This window comes from Oryx dammah, unplaced genomic scaffold (genome assembly GCF_014754425.2).
Source record: "Oryx dammah isolate SB20612 unplaced genomic scaffold, SCBI_Odam_1.1 HiC_scaffold_1, whole genome shotgun sequence".
Classification (NCBI taxonomy): domain Eukaryota; kingdom Metazoa; phylum Chordata; class Mammalia; order Artiodactyla; family Bovidae; genus Oryx; species Oryx dammah.
In genome coordinates this window covers 79,455,844-79,468,787 of record NW_024070185.1, presented here as the reverse complement: position 1 = coordinate 79,468,787, position 12,944 = coordinate 79,455,844, and the positions used below count along the sequence as shown (strand labels likewise).

The 12,944-nt window shown below is 42.2% G+C and overlaps 1 protein-coding gene across 1 annotated transcript in view; it reads left to right on the top strand.

Annotated features, from left to right (window-relative positions):
- FBP2 (fructose-bisphosphatase 2) overlaps nucleotides 1-1,203 on the top strand; it is a 45,957-nt gene extending 44,754 nt beyond the window's left edge. The window contains exon 7 of the mRNA XM_040245100.1: nucleotides 794-1,203. Within this exon, the coding sequence (XP_040101034.1) occupies nucleotides 794-988 (195 nt within the window). The 3' untranslated portion in view covers nucleotides 989-1,203. The remainder of the gene's footprint in view (nucleotides 1-793) is intronic.
- The last annotated feature ends 11,741 nt before the right edge of the window (nucleotides 1,204-12,944 follow it).

The window sequence follows — 12,944 nt, the reverse complement described above, 5'->3', positions numbered from 1 at the left end:
AGCATGCAGCAAGAACGTTACCTGAATCTATGTGATGTGTGTGCATGTGTCTGCTGTGGGTCAGGGGATGAGGAAGAAGTCAAAACATAATGGCAGAAAAAGACCCAGAAAGGACATTCAACCTTGAGAGATGCCTCCCCTGCCCTCAAGGGAGGGCATCCAAGGAGGAAGGCAGATGTTAAACAAACCCCAGAGTCAGGATTATCATGAAAGGGGAAGTACAGGATGCTGTGGGAGAGCAAGCAACAAGAGACTAGGCAACTCAGTCTAAGGGGTCAAAAGAAAAGGTCATCTAAACACCAGAAAACTCTTCAGCCAAGTTGACACTTGAGCTGTTCCTCCCCGCCCCCCATCCTGGACAGTGTGGTTATCCTGAGAGACCACCCAGCATTCTCTAGGTGACCCTCTGATCCCATCCAAGCTTGACTCTATTGGCCTTAAGGTCTGGCATGTAGAGACTCCTAACCTGGACCCAGAATCACTTCACCTCTTTGACCAACTAGTGAGAAGTGAACACTAAGATCTCATACTCCCAAGTCTCTCATAAGCACAAAGGTCAGGTAGCTATCGACCAGAGGTGTCCCCAAAGGCATATGTGATCAGCATCAGCTGGGGCACCCAGCCTTCTGGAGAGTGTTGGTCTCTGGCAGCCAGCTCCCCTGAGATGGGCAAATGTACTCGCACTAATGAGACAGAGGCTCAGCAGTTGGAATTTCTCCTGGAGCTTCAGGTGCATGGTTTGAGGATCTTGGCAACTTGGAACACTTGTCCACCTGACTCTGTTTCTCCTCAGCTCCGGCTCCTGTATGAGTGCAATCCTGTGGCCTACATCATCGAGCAGGCGGGAGGCCTGGCGACCACAGGCACCCAACCCGTGCTGGACGTGAAGCCTGAAGCCATTCACCAACGAGTCCCCCTCATTCTAGGGTCCCCGGAAGATGTACAGGAATATCTCACCTGTGTACAGAAAAATCAGGCAGGCAGGTAGTGAGTCTGACCCACAAGCCCTCTTCTCTTTGTATGTGCTTTGTTAGGGACCCTAGATGAATAAATGAGTGAATGCTGGTGATGAGAAACAAAAGGTAAACCCACTGAATCGTGTGCAGAAGAGCAGCAGCCCACTGCTCACAACAGGTCTAGAAACCAGAGGCAAGTTTGTGCTCAGTGTAAAGGGCTGAAAATAAAACCCGCACGTGAAAAGAACAACTGTGATTTGTCTTCTGTCATGAACAGTGGTAAATAGTGTTTTTATTTATCAGCCCAAGTAATCAGCAGCTATCCCTTGTGGGCAAAAAGTACAGAGGTCAGTTAAGAATTTGTCTTGGCTGAGAATTTGAACCTAGTCTTAATCCTATAGTGATTAATTTCCTTTCTTATAAAATAGATACATATATTTACTATATAGACTCATTTCATATATACTTATATATATATATTTAATGTATATAAATATATCCATTATAGATATTTAAATGGCTGACTTAATTTCTTAAAAGTTTTGTCTTATTGTGGATAGGCTTTGAGTTATAAATTTCATGGCTATTAAATTATAAAATTTTGGATCAAGCAAACAAAGATACATCAGGTCAAAGTCAAGCCATTTTTAGGAGCAATGATTTGGATGACCAATAACTGCTTGAATGGAAAAATGTGGTCACCTGTTGACAAAGTCACATACTAAGTGGAGTTAATATTTAAAAATTAATACCTAGTTTTCTCAGTCTTGTGACTTTTCCTTTTTAATTTTTTGGGGAAATGCTTTAATCTATTCTAGGTCCTAACCAGAGTACACTGGTTAATGACTTCATTTGTCCAAATTGTGTTATGATTGGGATGGGTGGCATATGCATCAGAAATCTGTTTACTTTTCCAAGAGTTACTATATATGTATATAGACCTGCAGGCCAAAAATGCCTAGTGAAATATTCACGAACAAATCCAGAAATATGAAACAAAGATATACATCAGGACAAAATCAGGCTTAACTCCAAATTTCAAGAATGATTCAATATTAGAAAATCCATTAAATAATGCATTGCTGCTGCTGCTAAATCGCTTCAGTCGTTTCTGACTCTATGAGGCATTAGATTAAGGCAAAAGGCAATGGTGGGGAAGTGGGGGCTTGGAGAAACCATGGGAAGAAACATTCCTTCACTTTAGCTTTGGACAAGGTGGTTCATATAACCCAGAGGTGGATTTCAATTTGGATATAATTCAGGACTCAACAGTGTTCCTCAGTCCACCTCTGCTTGGCAGCAGGAAGAGAAGCAGTAAAATTTAAGCATAATCAAAAAGTTTTCATCTCCCCCTACAAAACACAAAGATTTTCTTTCTCTAGGAAAAAATCTGATGCTAAGCAATGGGCTATTAATGCTTTATTAGACAATTCATCTGAAACTTATATCTGAAAGATTCAAACTGAAGTTTTCACTTCTTAGGAATAAATTGATATGGTGCATTTATAACACATGGTTTCAAGACCTCACAGACAGGAGGAAAGTTTTTCAGGAAGCAAAGCTGAGTGATAGCACCTTCAATCATGATTTGTATTGCTCTGATGAATATGGTAGGTGCTCAGGGAAGATCCATTCACCGTCCTTCTTTAAGCTGAGACTCTTGGTCCCTGCACATCAAATCTAAAAACAAGAATCTAGTGAAGAGCATGGGACTCTCATTCAATTCTTGGTGGCTACATATCAAAGATTTGAGGGTATCAGTGCAATGGTGCCTGGGTGGCCAGTGCTTTCGTAAGCAGGGTCTGGAAAGACCATCAGAAAGAGGTTGTGCCTTCTGGCCTAAGTGATCTGAGAATTGCTTTTCTCTTGGTTTTTCATTCCCTCCTGAATACCTTCACAGTTTAGATGCTTGTATCCGATTCAGGAAAAGTCCAGTTGTTCTTTCCATTTTCCAGCAGCTTTCAAAATACACTCTCCAGGTGTGGCCTCACTTGAGCAAAGTGGGACCATTCACTGGTTTCCTTTGTGATTTGTACAGATGAGCTTCTTGGAGCAGACCCATTAACACATCAAAAGGAGAAAAGACATTTTAATAGGTGTTCTTTAAAAATAAAAAGAAAACATGCTGTTTCAAATCAGTGGGAAAAGAAATGACTGGTGTTTGAATAATTAGCTAGTCATTTGAGGGGGGAAAATCCCAAAACCTGGATTCCCCAAACATGTTGCAGATGGATTCAAAAATTAAACATAAAAAGTAAAACTGTAAAGGCATTGCAAAAAGATAAAGCATATATATTTATGACCTTAAACAGGACCAAAAGACACAAAGCCCAAGATATAAAGGAAAGACCGATGTGATTACATCAAAATACACCACAAATTTAAAAAGACAATTGATAGCTTAGGAGAAAATATTTATAATATAAAACAAAAAAAATGAACACCAAGAATCACACATATTGAGAGAAAAAAGAAGCTATCTTAGAGAAATAAACTAACGATAAAAACTGCAATTTGCAGAAGAGAAAACACAAATAGTCAATTCACATGTGAAAAGATGGTTAGATTCCCTGATGATTCAGTTCAGTTCAGTTCAGTCGTTCAGTCGTGTCCAACTCTTTGCGACCCCATGACTCGCAGCACGCCAAGCCTCCCTGTTCATCACCAACTCTCGGATTTCACCCAAACTCATGTCCATCTAGTCGGTGATGCCATCCAGCCATCTCATCCTCAGTCGTCCCCTTCTCCTCCTGCCCCAGTCCCTCCCAGCATCAGAGTCTTTTCCAATGAGTCAGCTCTTCACATGAAGTGGCCAAAATACTGGAGCTTCAGCTTTAGCATCATTCCTTCCAAAAAAATCCCAAGGCTGATCTCCTTCAGAACGGACTGGTTGGATCTCCTTGCAGTCCAAGGCACTCTCAAGAGTCTTCTTCAACACCACAGTTCAAAAGCATCAATTCTTCGGCGCTCAGCCTTCTTCACAGTCCAACTCTCACATCCATACATGACCACTGGAAAAACCATAGCCTTGACTAGACGGACCTTAGTCGGCAAAGTAATGTCTCTGCTTTTTAATATGCTAACTAGGTTGGTCATAACTTTTCTTCCAAGGAGTAAGCGTATTTGAATTTCATGGCTGCAGTCACCATCTGCAGTGATTTTGGAGCTCAAAAAATAAAGTCTGACACTGTTTCCACTGTTTTCCCATCTATTTCCCATGAAGTGATAGGACCGGATGCCATGATCTTCGTTTTCTGAATGTTGAGCTTTAAGCCAACTTTTTCACTCTCCACTTTCACTTTCATCAAGAGGCTTTTAGTTCCTCTTCACTTTCTGCCATAAGGGTGGTGTTATCTGAATATCTCAGGTTATTGATATTTCTCCTGGCAATCTTGATTCCAGCTTGTGTTTCTTCCAGCCCAGCGTTTCTCATGATGTACTCTGCATGGAAGTTAAATAAGCAGGGTGATAATATACAGCCTTGATGCACTCTTTTTCCTATTTGGAACCAGTCTGTTGTTCCATGTCCAGTTCTAACTGTTGCTTCCTGACCTGCAGATAGGTTTCTCAAGAGGCAGGTCAGGTGGTCTGGTATTCCCATCTCCTTCAGAATTTTCCACAGTTTATTGTGATCCACACAGTCAAAGGCTTTGGCATAGTCAATAAAGCAGAAATTAGCCTCCAATTGAAATAAATAAATTTATATTTTTTAAAAAGTGTCTTCTCCAACACCACAGTTCAAAAGCATCAATTCTTCTGCACTCAGCTTTCTTTGTAGTCCAACCTCACATCCATACATGATTACTGGAAAAATCATAGCCTTGACTAGACGGACCTTTGTTGGCATAGTCTCTGCTTTTGAATATGCTATCTAGGTTGGTCATAACTTTCCTTTCAAGGAGCAAGCGTCTTTTAATTTCATGGCTGCCGTCACCATCTGCAGTGATTTTGATTAACAAGGAACAATGAAGACTGCAAACATTTATTGCTCACAAGGCTGGGAAATGATCCCCTTATCCCCACTGGTGAGACAGATAGTGGGCACATTCTTCTGGAAGGGCAATTTGACAGTTCTTCTTCTTTTTTTAATGTTTGTTTATTGACTTTATTTTTGACTGTTCTGGGTCTTTGTTGCTGTGCAGGCTCTCTAGTTGTGAGCGGGGGTGGGGGTAGCACTAGTCTTCGTTGCAGTGCACTGGCTTCTCACTGCAGAAGCTTCTTGTGTTGTGGAGCACAGAGGCTAGGGCTCTCAGGCTTCAGTAGCTGTAGCTCATGGGCTCAATAGTTGCAGTTCCTGGGCTCTAGAGCAACAGGCTCAATAGTTGTAGTGCACAGGCTTAGTGGCCCCGCAGCAGGTGGAATCTTCCCAAATCTCCTACATTGCAAGGCAGATTCTTTAGCACTGAGCCACCAGGAAAGCCCTGAAATCTCTTTTTAATTGGAAAGCCCCTCTGTCCCAATAGTCCCATTTTGATATTTACAAAAGCCTATATTAGTCTTTTAAAAGTATTATTTGTGATAGCAAAAGGATGAGAATAATTTTTTTTACCTTATTCACAGAAATCCATGCTCTATTTTTTTCTAGGTTAATATGGAATACTGAATTACAGTTGCTTCCGCTGTTTAGCAATCTGAGCTATGTGTTGACTTTTGATTCTTATAGATTTAATCCAAACTATAGTTGCTAGTATACTTAGCTTTTGTAGACTTCATATATACCTAGTTGATCAGAAAAAATGAACAAACAATAAAACAAACAAAATACCCAGGATGAGAACAATTTAAATGTCCACCTACAGGGAGATAACAGATTTGCTATGTAGTAGTTTACATAAGTTGGGACTTACAAACCCACTGGAAATAAATGCATTAAATAGATTTATACAAAGGCATTCTTAACATTAAAATAGATAAATGCAGAAAGAAAATATGTCTGCTAGCACACTTTGGCCTTTTGTTTCCTTTTAACCTGAATAGAATTAACATGTTCTTCACTAATCTAGAGCCAGACATCTTGGAATGTGAATCAAGTGAGCCTTGGAAAGCCTCACTATGAACAAAGCTAGTGGAGGTGATGGAATTCCAGTTGAGCTGTTTCAAATCCTGAAAGATGATGCTGTGAAAGTGCTGCACTCAATATGCCAGCAAATTTGGAAAACTCAGCAATGGGCACAGGACTGGAAAAGGTCCGTTTTCATTCCAATTCCAAAGAAAGGCAATGCCAAAGAATGCTCAAACTACCACACAATTGCACTCATCTCACACGCTAGTAAAGTAATGCTCAAAATTCTCCAAGCCAGGCTTCAGCAATACGTGAACCATGAACTTCCAGATGTTCAAGCTGGTTTTAGAAAAGGCAGAGGAACCAGAGATCAAATTGCCAACATCTGCTGGATCATGGAAAACGCAAGAGAGTTCCAGAAAAACATCTATTTCTGCTTTATTGACTATGCCAAAGCCTTTGACTGTGTGGATCACAATAAACTGTGGAAAATTCTGAAAGAGATGGGAAAACCAGACCACCTGACCTGCCTCTTGAGAAACTTGTATGCAGGCCAGGAAGCAACAGTTAGAACTGGACATGGAACAACAGACTGGTTCCAAATAGGAAAAGGAGTACATCAAGGCTGTATATTGTCACCCTGCTTATTTAACTTCTATGCAGAGTACATCATGAGAAACTCTGGACTGGAAGAAACACAAGCTGGAATCAAGATTGCTGGGAGAAATATCAATAACCTGAGATATTCAGATAACACCACCCTTATGGCAGAAAGTGAAGAGGAACTAAAAAACCTCTTGATGAAAGTGAAAGTGGAGAGTGAAAAAGTTGGCTTAAAGCTCAATATTTAGAAAACGAAGATCATGGCATCCGGTCCCATCACTTCATGGGAAATAGATGGGAAAACAGTGGAAACAGTGTCAGACTTTATTTTTTGAGCTTCAAAATCACTGCAGATGGTGACTGCAGCCATGAAATTCAAAGATGCTTACTCCTTGGAAGAAAAGTTATGACCAACCTAGACAGTACATTCAAAAGCAGAGACATTACTTTGCCGACTAAGGTCCGTCTAGTCAAGGCTATGGTTTTTCCAGTGGTCATGTATGGATGTGAGAGTTGGACTGTGAAGAAGGGTGAGCACTGAAGAATTGATGCTTTTAAACTGTGGTGTTGGAGAAGACTCTTGAGAGTCCCTTGGACTGCAAGGAGATCCAACCAGTCCTTTCTGAAGGAGATCAACCCTGGTATTTCTTTGGAAGGAATGATGCTAAAGCTGTACTTTAGTACTCTGGCCACCTCATGCGAAGAGTTGAGTCATTGGAAAAGACTCTGATGCTGGGAGGGATTGGGGGCAGGAGGAGAAGGGGACGACTGAGGATGAGATGGCTGGATGGCATCACTGACTCGATGAACATGAGTCTGAGTGAACTCCGGGATTTGGTGATGGACAGGGAGGCCTGGTGTGCTGCGATTCATGGGGTCGCAAAGAGTTGGACACGACTGAACGACTGAACTGAACTGAACTGAACTTATTCTCTGGCTTCACTTTCATGAAATGAAAGCTAATCACTTTTTTTGTTTTTGGTAAGGAAGAGAATACAAATGAGAAAGATATGGAGGGAAAGTGGGAGAGGAGGGTGGGTTTATAAAGTGGGTCTGTATTTCAGTCAAGGTTCTCCAGAGAAACACAACTGATTGGGGAAACAGACACACACACACACCATGAACCCATGCTAGCGATTTAACTGTGAAGTAGACAAAGTCCCTGCCCTCAAAGAGCTTGGGCCTGGTGGGTGAGACACGTGTTTAACTGCTACTCACTGTGATGAGGGCTCTAGGGATAAAGTACCGTATGTTTGCTCTGGAGCCATTTAAAGGAGCTGCCATTCTAAAGGTGAGGATTCAGGCAAGGTTTTCCAGTGGAAATGTCATTTAAACTGAGACTTGAAAGTGAGGCCAGAAGCTAGAAAGTTAGGAAGGATGGAGAAGGCAAGTGAGAGGGATATGTACTAGCAGGTGAGAGAACAAAGATTTGAGAATCGGTAGAGTATGATTTCCTGGGGGCACAGCTGGTAATTCAGTTGGGAGTAGAATGTGAGGAGGGGGAGTGAGAGGTGAGGCTGCAGGGGTAAGCAAGGCCTAACTCATACAGGGTGTTTTGAGTTGGTTAAGGAGTTTGAAATTTGTCCTGAGGGCAGTGGGGAGCCACAGATGAGTTTTCAGCAATGGAGGAACATAATCAATATGCATTTTAGTAAATATTACTTATACTATCAAGATAGGCGGGAAAAATATCAACAACCTCAGATATGTGGATTATACCACTCCAACGACAGAAAGTGAAGAGGAATTAAAGAGCCTCTTGATGAGGATGAAGGAGGGAGAGTGAAAGAGCCGACTTAAAACTAAATATTAAAAAAACTAAGACCATGGCATCCAATCCCGTTATTTCATAGCAAATAGAGGAGGAAAAGGTGGAATTAGCAACAGATTTCCTCTTCCTGGGCTCTAAAATCACTGTGGACAGTGACTGTAGCCATGAAATCAGAAGATGATTGCTTCCTGGAAGGAAAGCAATGACAAACCTAGATAGTGTGTTGAAAAGCAGAGACATTACTCTGTTAGCAAAGGTCCATATAGTCAAGGCTATAGTCTTCTCAGTGGCCACATACGGTTCTGAGAGCTGGATCGTAAAGAAGGCAAAGCGCCAAAGAATTGATGCCTTTGAACTGTGGTGGGGGTGAAGACTCCTGAGAGTTGCTTGGACAGCAAGGAGATCAAACTGGTCAATATTAAGGGAAATCAACCCTGAATATTCATTGGAAGGACTGATGCTGAAGCTGGAGCTCCAGTATTTTGGTCATCTGATGTGAACAGCTGACTCATTGGAAAATTCCCTGATGTTGGGAAAGATTGAGGACAGAAGGAGAAGAGGGCATCACAAGATGGGATGACTGGATGGCATCACTGATGCAATAGACATGAACTTGGGCAAACTTTGGGAGATGGTGAGGCACAGGGAGGACTGGCATGCTACAGCCCATTTGGTAGCAAAGAATCAGACATGACTGCGCAAACTAACAACAACAAGTTATACTATAGAAAATGGATTCGGAGTAGTCAAACTAGAGTTTTGTTAGTTCACCACCAGAAGAAGGTTAATGTCATCATCTCTACGAAAATCGATGGTGATAAGCAAAAAAGCCATAAGTATGGATGGAAAGCATAGATGTTTGAGGAATATCCAGTGTTCTTGCCTGGAGAATCCCAGGTACGGGGGAGCCTGGTGGGCTGCCGTCTCTGGGGTCACACAGAGTTGGACACGACTGAAGCAACTTAGCAGCAGCAGCACAAAGGTTGAGGTATCAGAGGTTGATTATGTATGTCAGAGAAAAGGAGAGGGAGGGAATGAATGAAATGTATGTTTGTGCCATTTACAAAGCCAGGGAGCACTTGTAGATGACCTGTTCTGGGGAAAATTCAGCTCTGTACATTGGAGTTTGAAGTTTCCGTGGGTCAGCTGGGTTATGACATCTTACAGGCAGTTGGGTACATGGGGGATTTCGAGCTCAGGAGAGGGACTGAAAGTCATCAGAAATTTCAGGTGGTACCTGCAGTAACTAGAGTAAATGAGGTCATTTTGGAGGGTCTGGACTTTAGGGACTGACGGACCTAAGTTAATAGAAGGTGATGAAGTGGGGTATAGCAAGTTTAAACAAGCTGTTCAAGAGATTTTAGCTGGAAACAGGAAGAAGAATATAATGTAGTAACTGCAGTAGTAACCTGGGGCTAAGAGGAGGTTTGCTTGCTTATTTTATGATGGACAAGACACACTTACATCTTTAAAAATAAAAGAAGAAACAAAAACAGTGAAAAACAAAACTCCATGTGTGTTTGGGTAAAGACAAAGAAAAAGGACTATTCATATCCCTGAATTAATAATTGTGGTTGTTCCCCTGAGGAAGGGGAATATTTAAGGGATATAGTTTCAAAAGGGGCCTTTGCATTATCTTCACTGCTAGACTTTCGAAACTCTGAGAATGTATTCGTATAATGTGGATACATTGGTTATTCATTTTTCCGGATAGCAGATCATATTGTGTGCCTACTCTGTGCCAGGTCTTGTCTTCAGTGCTGAGCACAGAGAGGTGAAAAAAACAGAACCCCTTGTCTCTGTGTGGATCTCTGTATAGACTAAACGCTGATGTGTAGAAGAGACACAGTAAACAAAACTACCAAATAGAATGTAATAGCGTGATGGCGGTAAATGCTATGGGAAAAATAAATCAGGGGAGGGGAGAACAGTACTACCAGGGGTTATTTTAATTTTAGTTCTGGGTAAGGATATAATTCAGAGAAGGCAATGGCACCCCACTCCAGTACTCTTGCCTGGAAAATCCCATGGACGGAAGAGCCTGGAAGGCTGCAGTCCATAGGGTCTCTGAGGGTCGGACACGACTGAGTGACTTCACTTCCACTTTTCACTTTCATGCATTGGAGAAGGAACTGGCAACCCACTCCAGTGTTCTTGCCTGGAGAATCCCAGGGAGGGGGGAGCCTGGTGGGTTGCCGTCTATGGGGTCGCCCAGAGTCGGACACGACTGAAGTAACTTAGCTGCAGCAAGGACATAATTATACTTTTGTCTGTATATATGCCTAGGAATGGGATTTTTGGATCACATGGTAACTCTATTTTTAGTTTTTTGAGGAACCTCTGTACTGTTCTCATAGTAGCTGTACCAAATTTCATTCCCACCAACAGTGTAGAAGGGTTCCTTTTTTTCCACACCCTCTCTAGCAATTCTTATTTGTAGACTTTTAATGATGACCATTCTGACCGGTGTGAGGTGATACCTCGCTGTAGTTTTGATTTACTGGTGCACATTTGATAGATGGAAAAGTGAGTAGATAAAAGGTAAGTTCTGGTTCTCACCAGGTGAATAGTTAACTCCGCCTAAGACCATGTTCTCTGGCCTGTTCCTTAATAAAAGAGTTTCTCAGAAACACAAGGGTTTTTTGTTGGAAATGCAGCTTATCTCCAGGAAGCTATCTTCTTCTTGGAAGTTAGAATGACACTCAGGACAGTATGACAGTCTGTGATAAAAGTCATGTGACAAAAGGCTCCTAAGACATCCAGGGAGAATGAGGGTGGGGGGCCAGTTAAGTGCAGGCCAGGACTACCCTTACCAAAGGAAAACAAAAGTCAACCCAGGAGTCAGAGTAAAACTCCTATTACTAGAGATCAGGAATTCAGTGTCAAAAAAGACCATAAAAGCATTCCCCAGCATGAGTTAGGCCATTTTGTGTCATGACTACTTTATTTAGCAGCATTTATATTGTTAATATTAAGTCTTATTGCACCAACTCCCATGTTTCCTTCATATCTTTCTTACCATCTTTCTTCCCTCCCAGAGAAAAACAGGGAACATTTGATGTCATCAAGTAAAAGTGGTGCCAGTGAGTAAAGAAGACGTTAATTTCAAGTTAATAACTAATTCTCACTTTAAATACAAAGAGAAGGAAGCAAAGCTTGTTTTCAGTGCATTTTAATGTGTGAGAATGTCTTTCTGTGAGGTATCAACTATCTCTGGTTTGAAACACTGACCAGTGTTTGATTTAGATGAGAGAGGGCTTGTGAGGAAGGGAAAAGATACCCAAACTTCTTGTGCCTTTTTTTCCACTTGCTGATCTTTCAATCCACTGCTAAGTCATGTAGGATTTCTTCAGCTTCTCCTTAGCCGACTATTGCCTTGTGGACGGTACCATTTGAAGAATGGCAAGGAAAGGCTGAGAGGGATATGAGCTGAGGGATTCCTGATGTCATCCCTCTGTGTTCAGCAGGTCTGACTCGTCTTGGGCAGTCCTGAGCCAGTGAGTCCTCTTGGGCTGTCTGGGCTGCGGAGGAGAGCACAGGTGAGCTGTGCAGGCCAGGGCTGCACCAGGGCTGACATACCCCACACACTATGGCTTAAAGTCATAGGAATTTACTCTATCACTCCCAGAGGCCAGAATTCCAAACCAAAGTGTCTGCAGGGCTACATCCCCGCTGAGGGCTCTAGGGAGGAATCCTCTGTTGACTTTTCAGCTTCTGATAGTAAGTTTATGTTTCAGACCAGATTATTGTGTCAACTGAAGAAGAAAAAAAAAAGCACAACCTAAAAGTTGGGAATTATGCTTTACATACAGACTTAAGCAGGAGAGACAGCCTCTCAGATAACTCTGAACGACTGTTCTGAAGAGGTAAGGGAGGAGCCAGGATATATAGGAATTTTTGCAAAAAACAAAACAAACAAATAAAAAAATACCCCAGCTAGCTTCCCTAGTAGCTCAAACAGTAAAGCAACTGCCTGCAAGGTAGGAGACCCAGGTTTGATCCCCAGATCAGGAAGATCCCCTGGAGAAGGAAATGGCAACCCACTCCCGTATCCTTGCCTGGAAAATTCTATGGACAGAGGAGCCTAGGGGGCTATAATCCATGGGGTTGAAAAGAGTCGGACATGACTGAGTGACTAACACACAGTCAGCATCAAAAGATAACTGTTAATTACTTTGTGTGCTTAGTCGCTTGGTTGCACCTCATTCTTTGAGACCCCATCGACTGTAGCCCACCAGGCTCCTCTGACCACGGGAATTCTCCAGGCAAGAATATGGGAGTGTGTTGCCATGCGCCGCCTTCAAGGGATCTTCCCAATCTGGGGATCAAACCCAGGTCCCCTGCATTGTAGGCAGATTCTTGATCCTCTGAGCCATGAGGGAAGTCAGTTAATTACTTTAGTGCTTTTCTATGTTTGGGGAGATGCCAGAATCTGTATTCACTGCAATCAGTTCTTTGATTTGTACCTTAATTATCTAGGTCTGGTATCCTGTTTTTCCCCATCCCAAATCCCCATCAGGTTCACAGTTGGTGGCAACTTTTAGTGGCTGAGGGGTTGATGGCTGCAATATCCTTGGTTCACTGATATGGTGACATTTGTCTAAAATCAAAA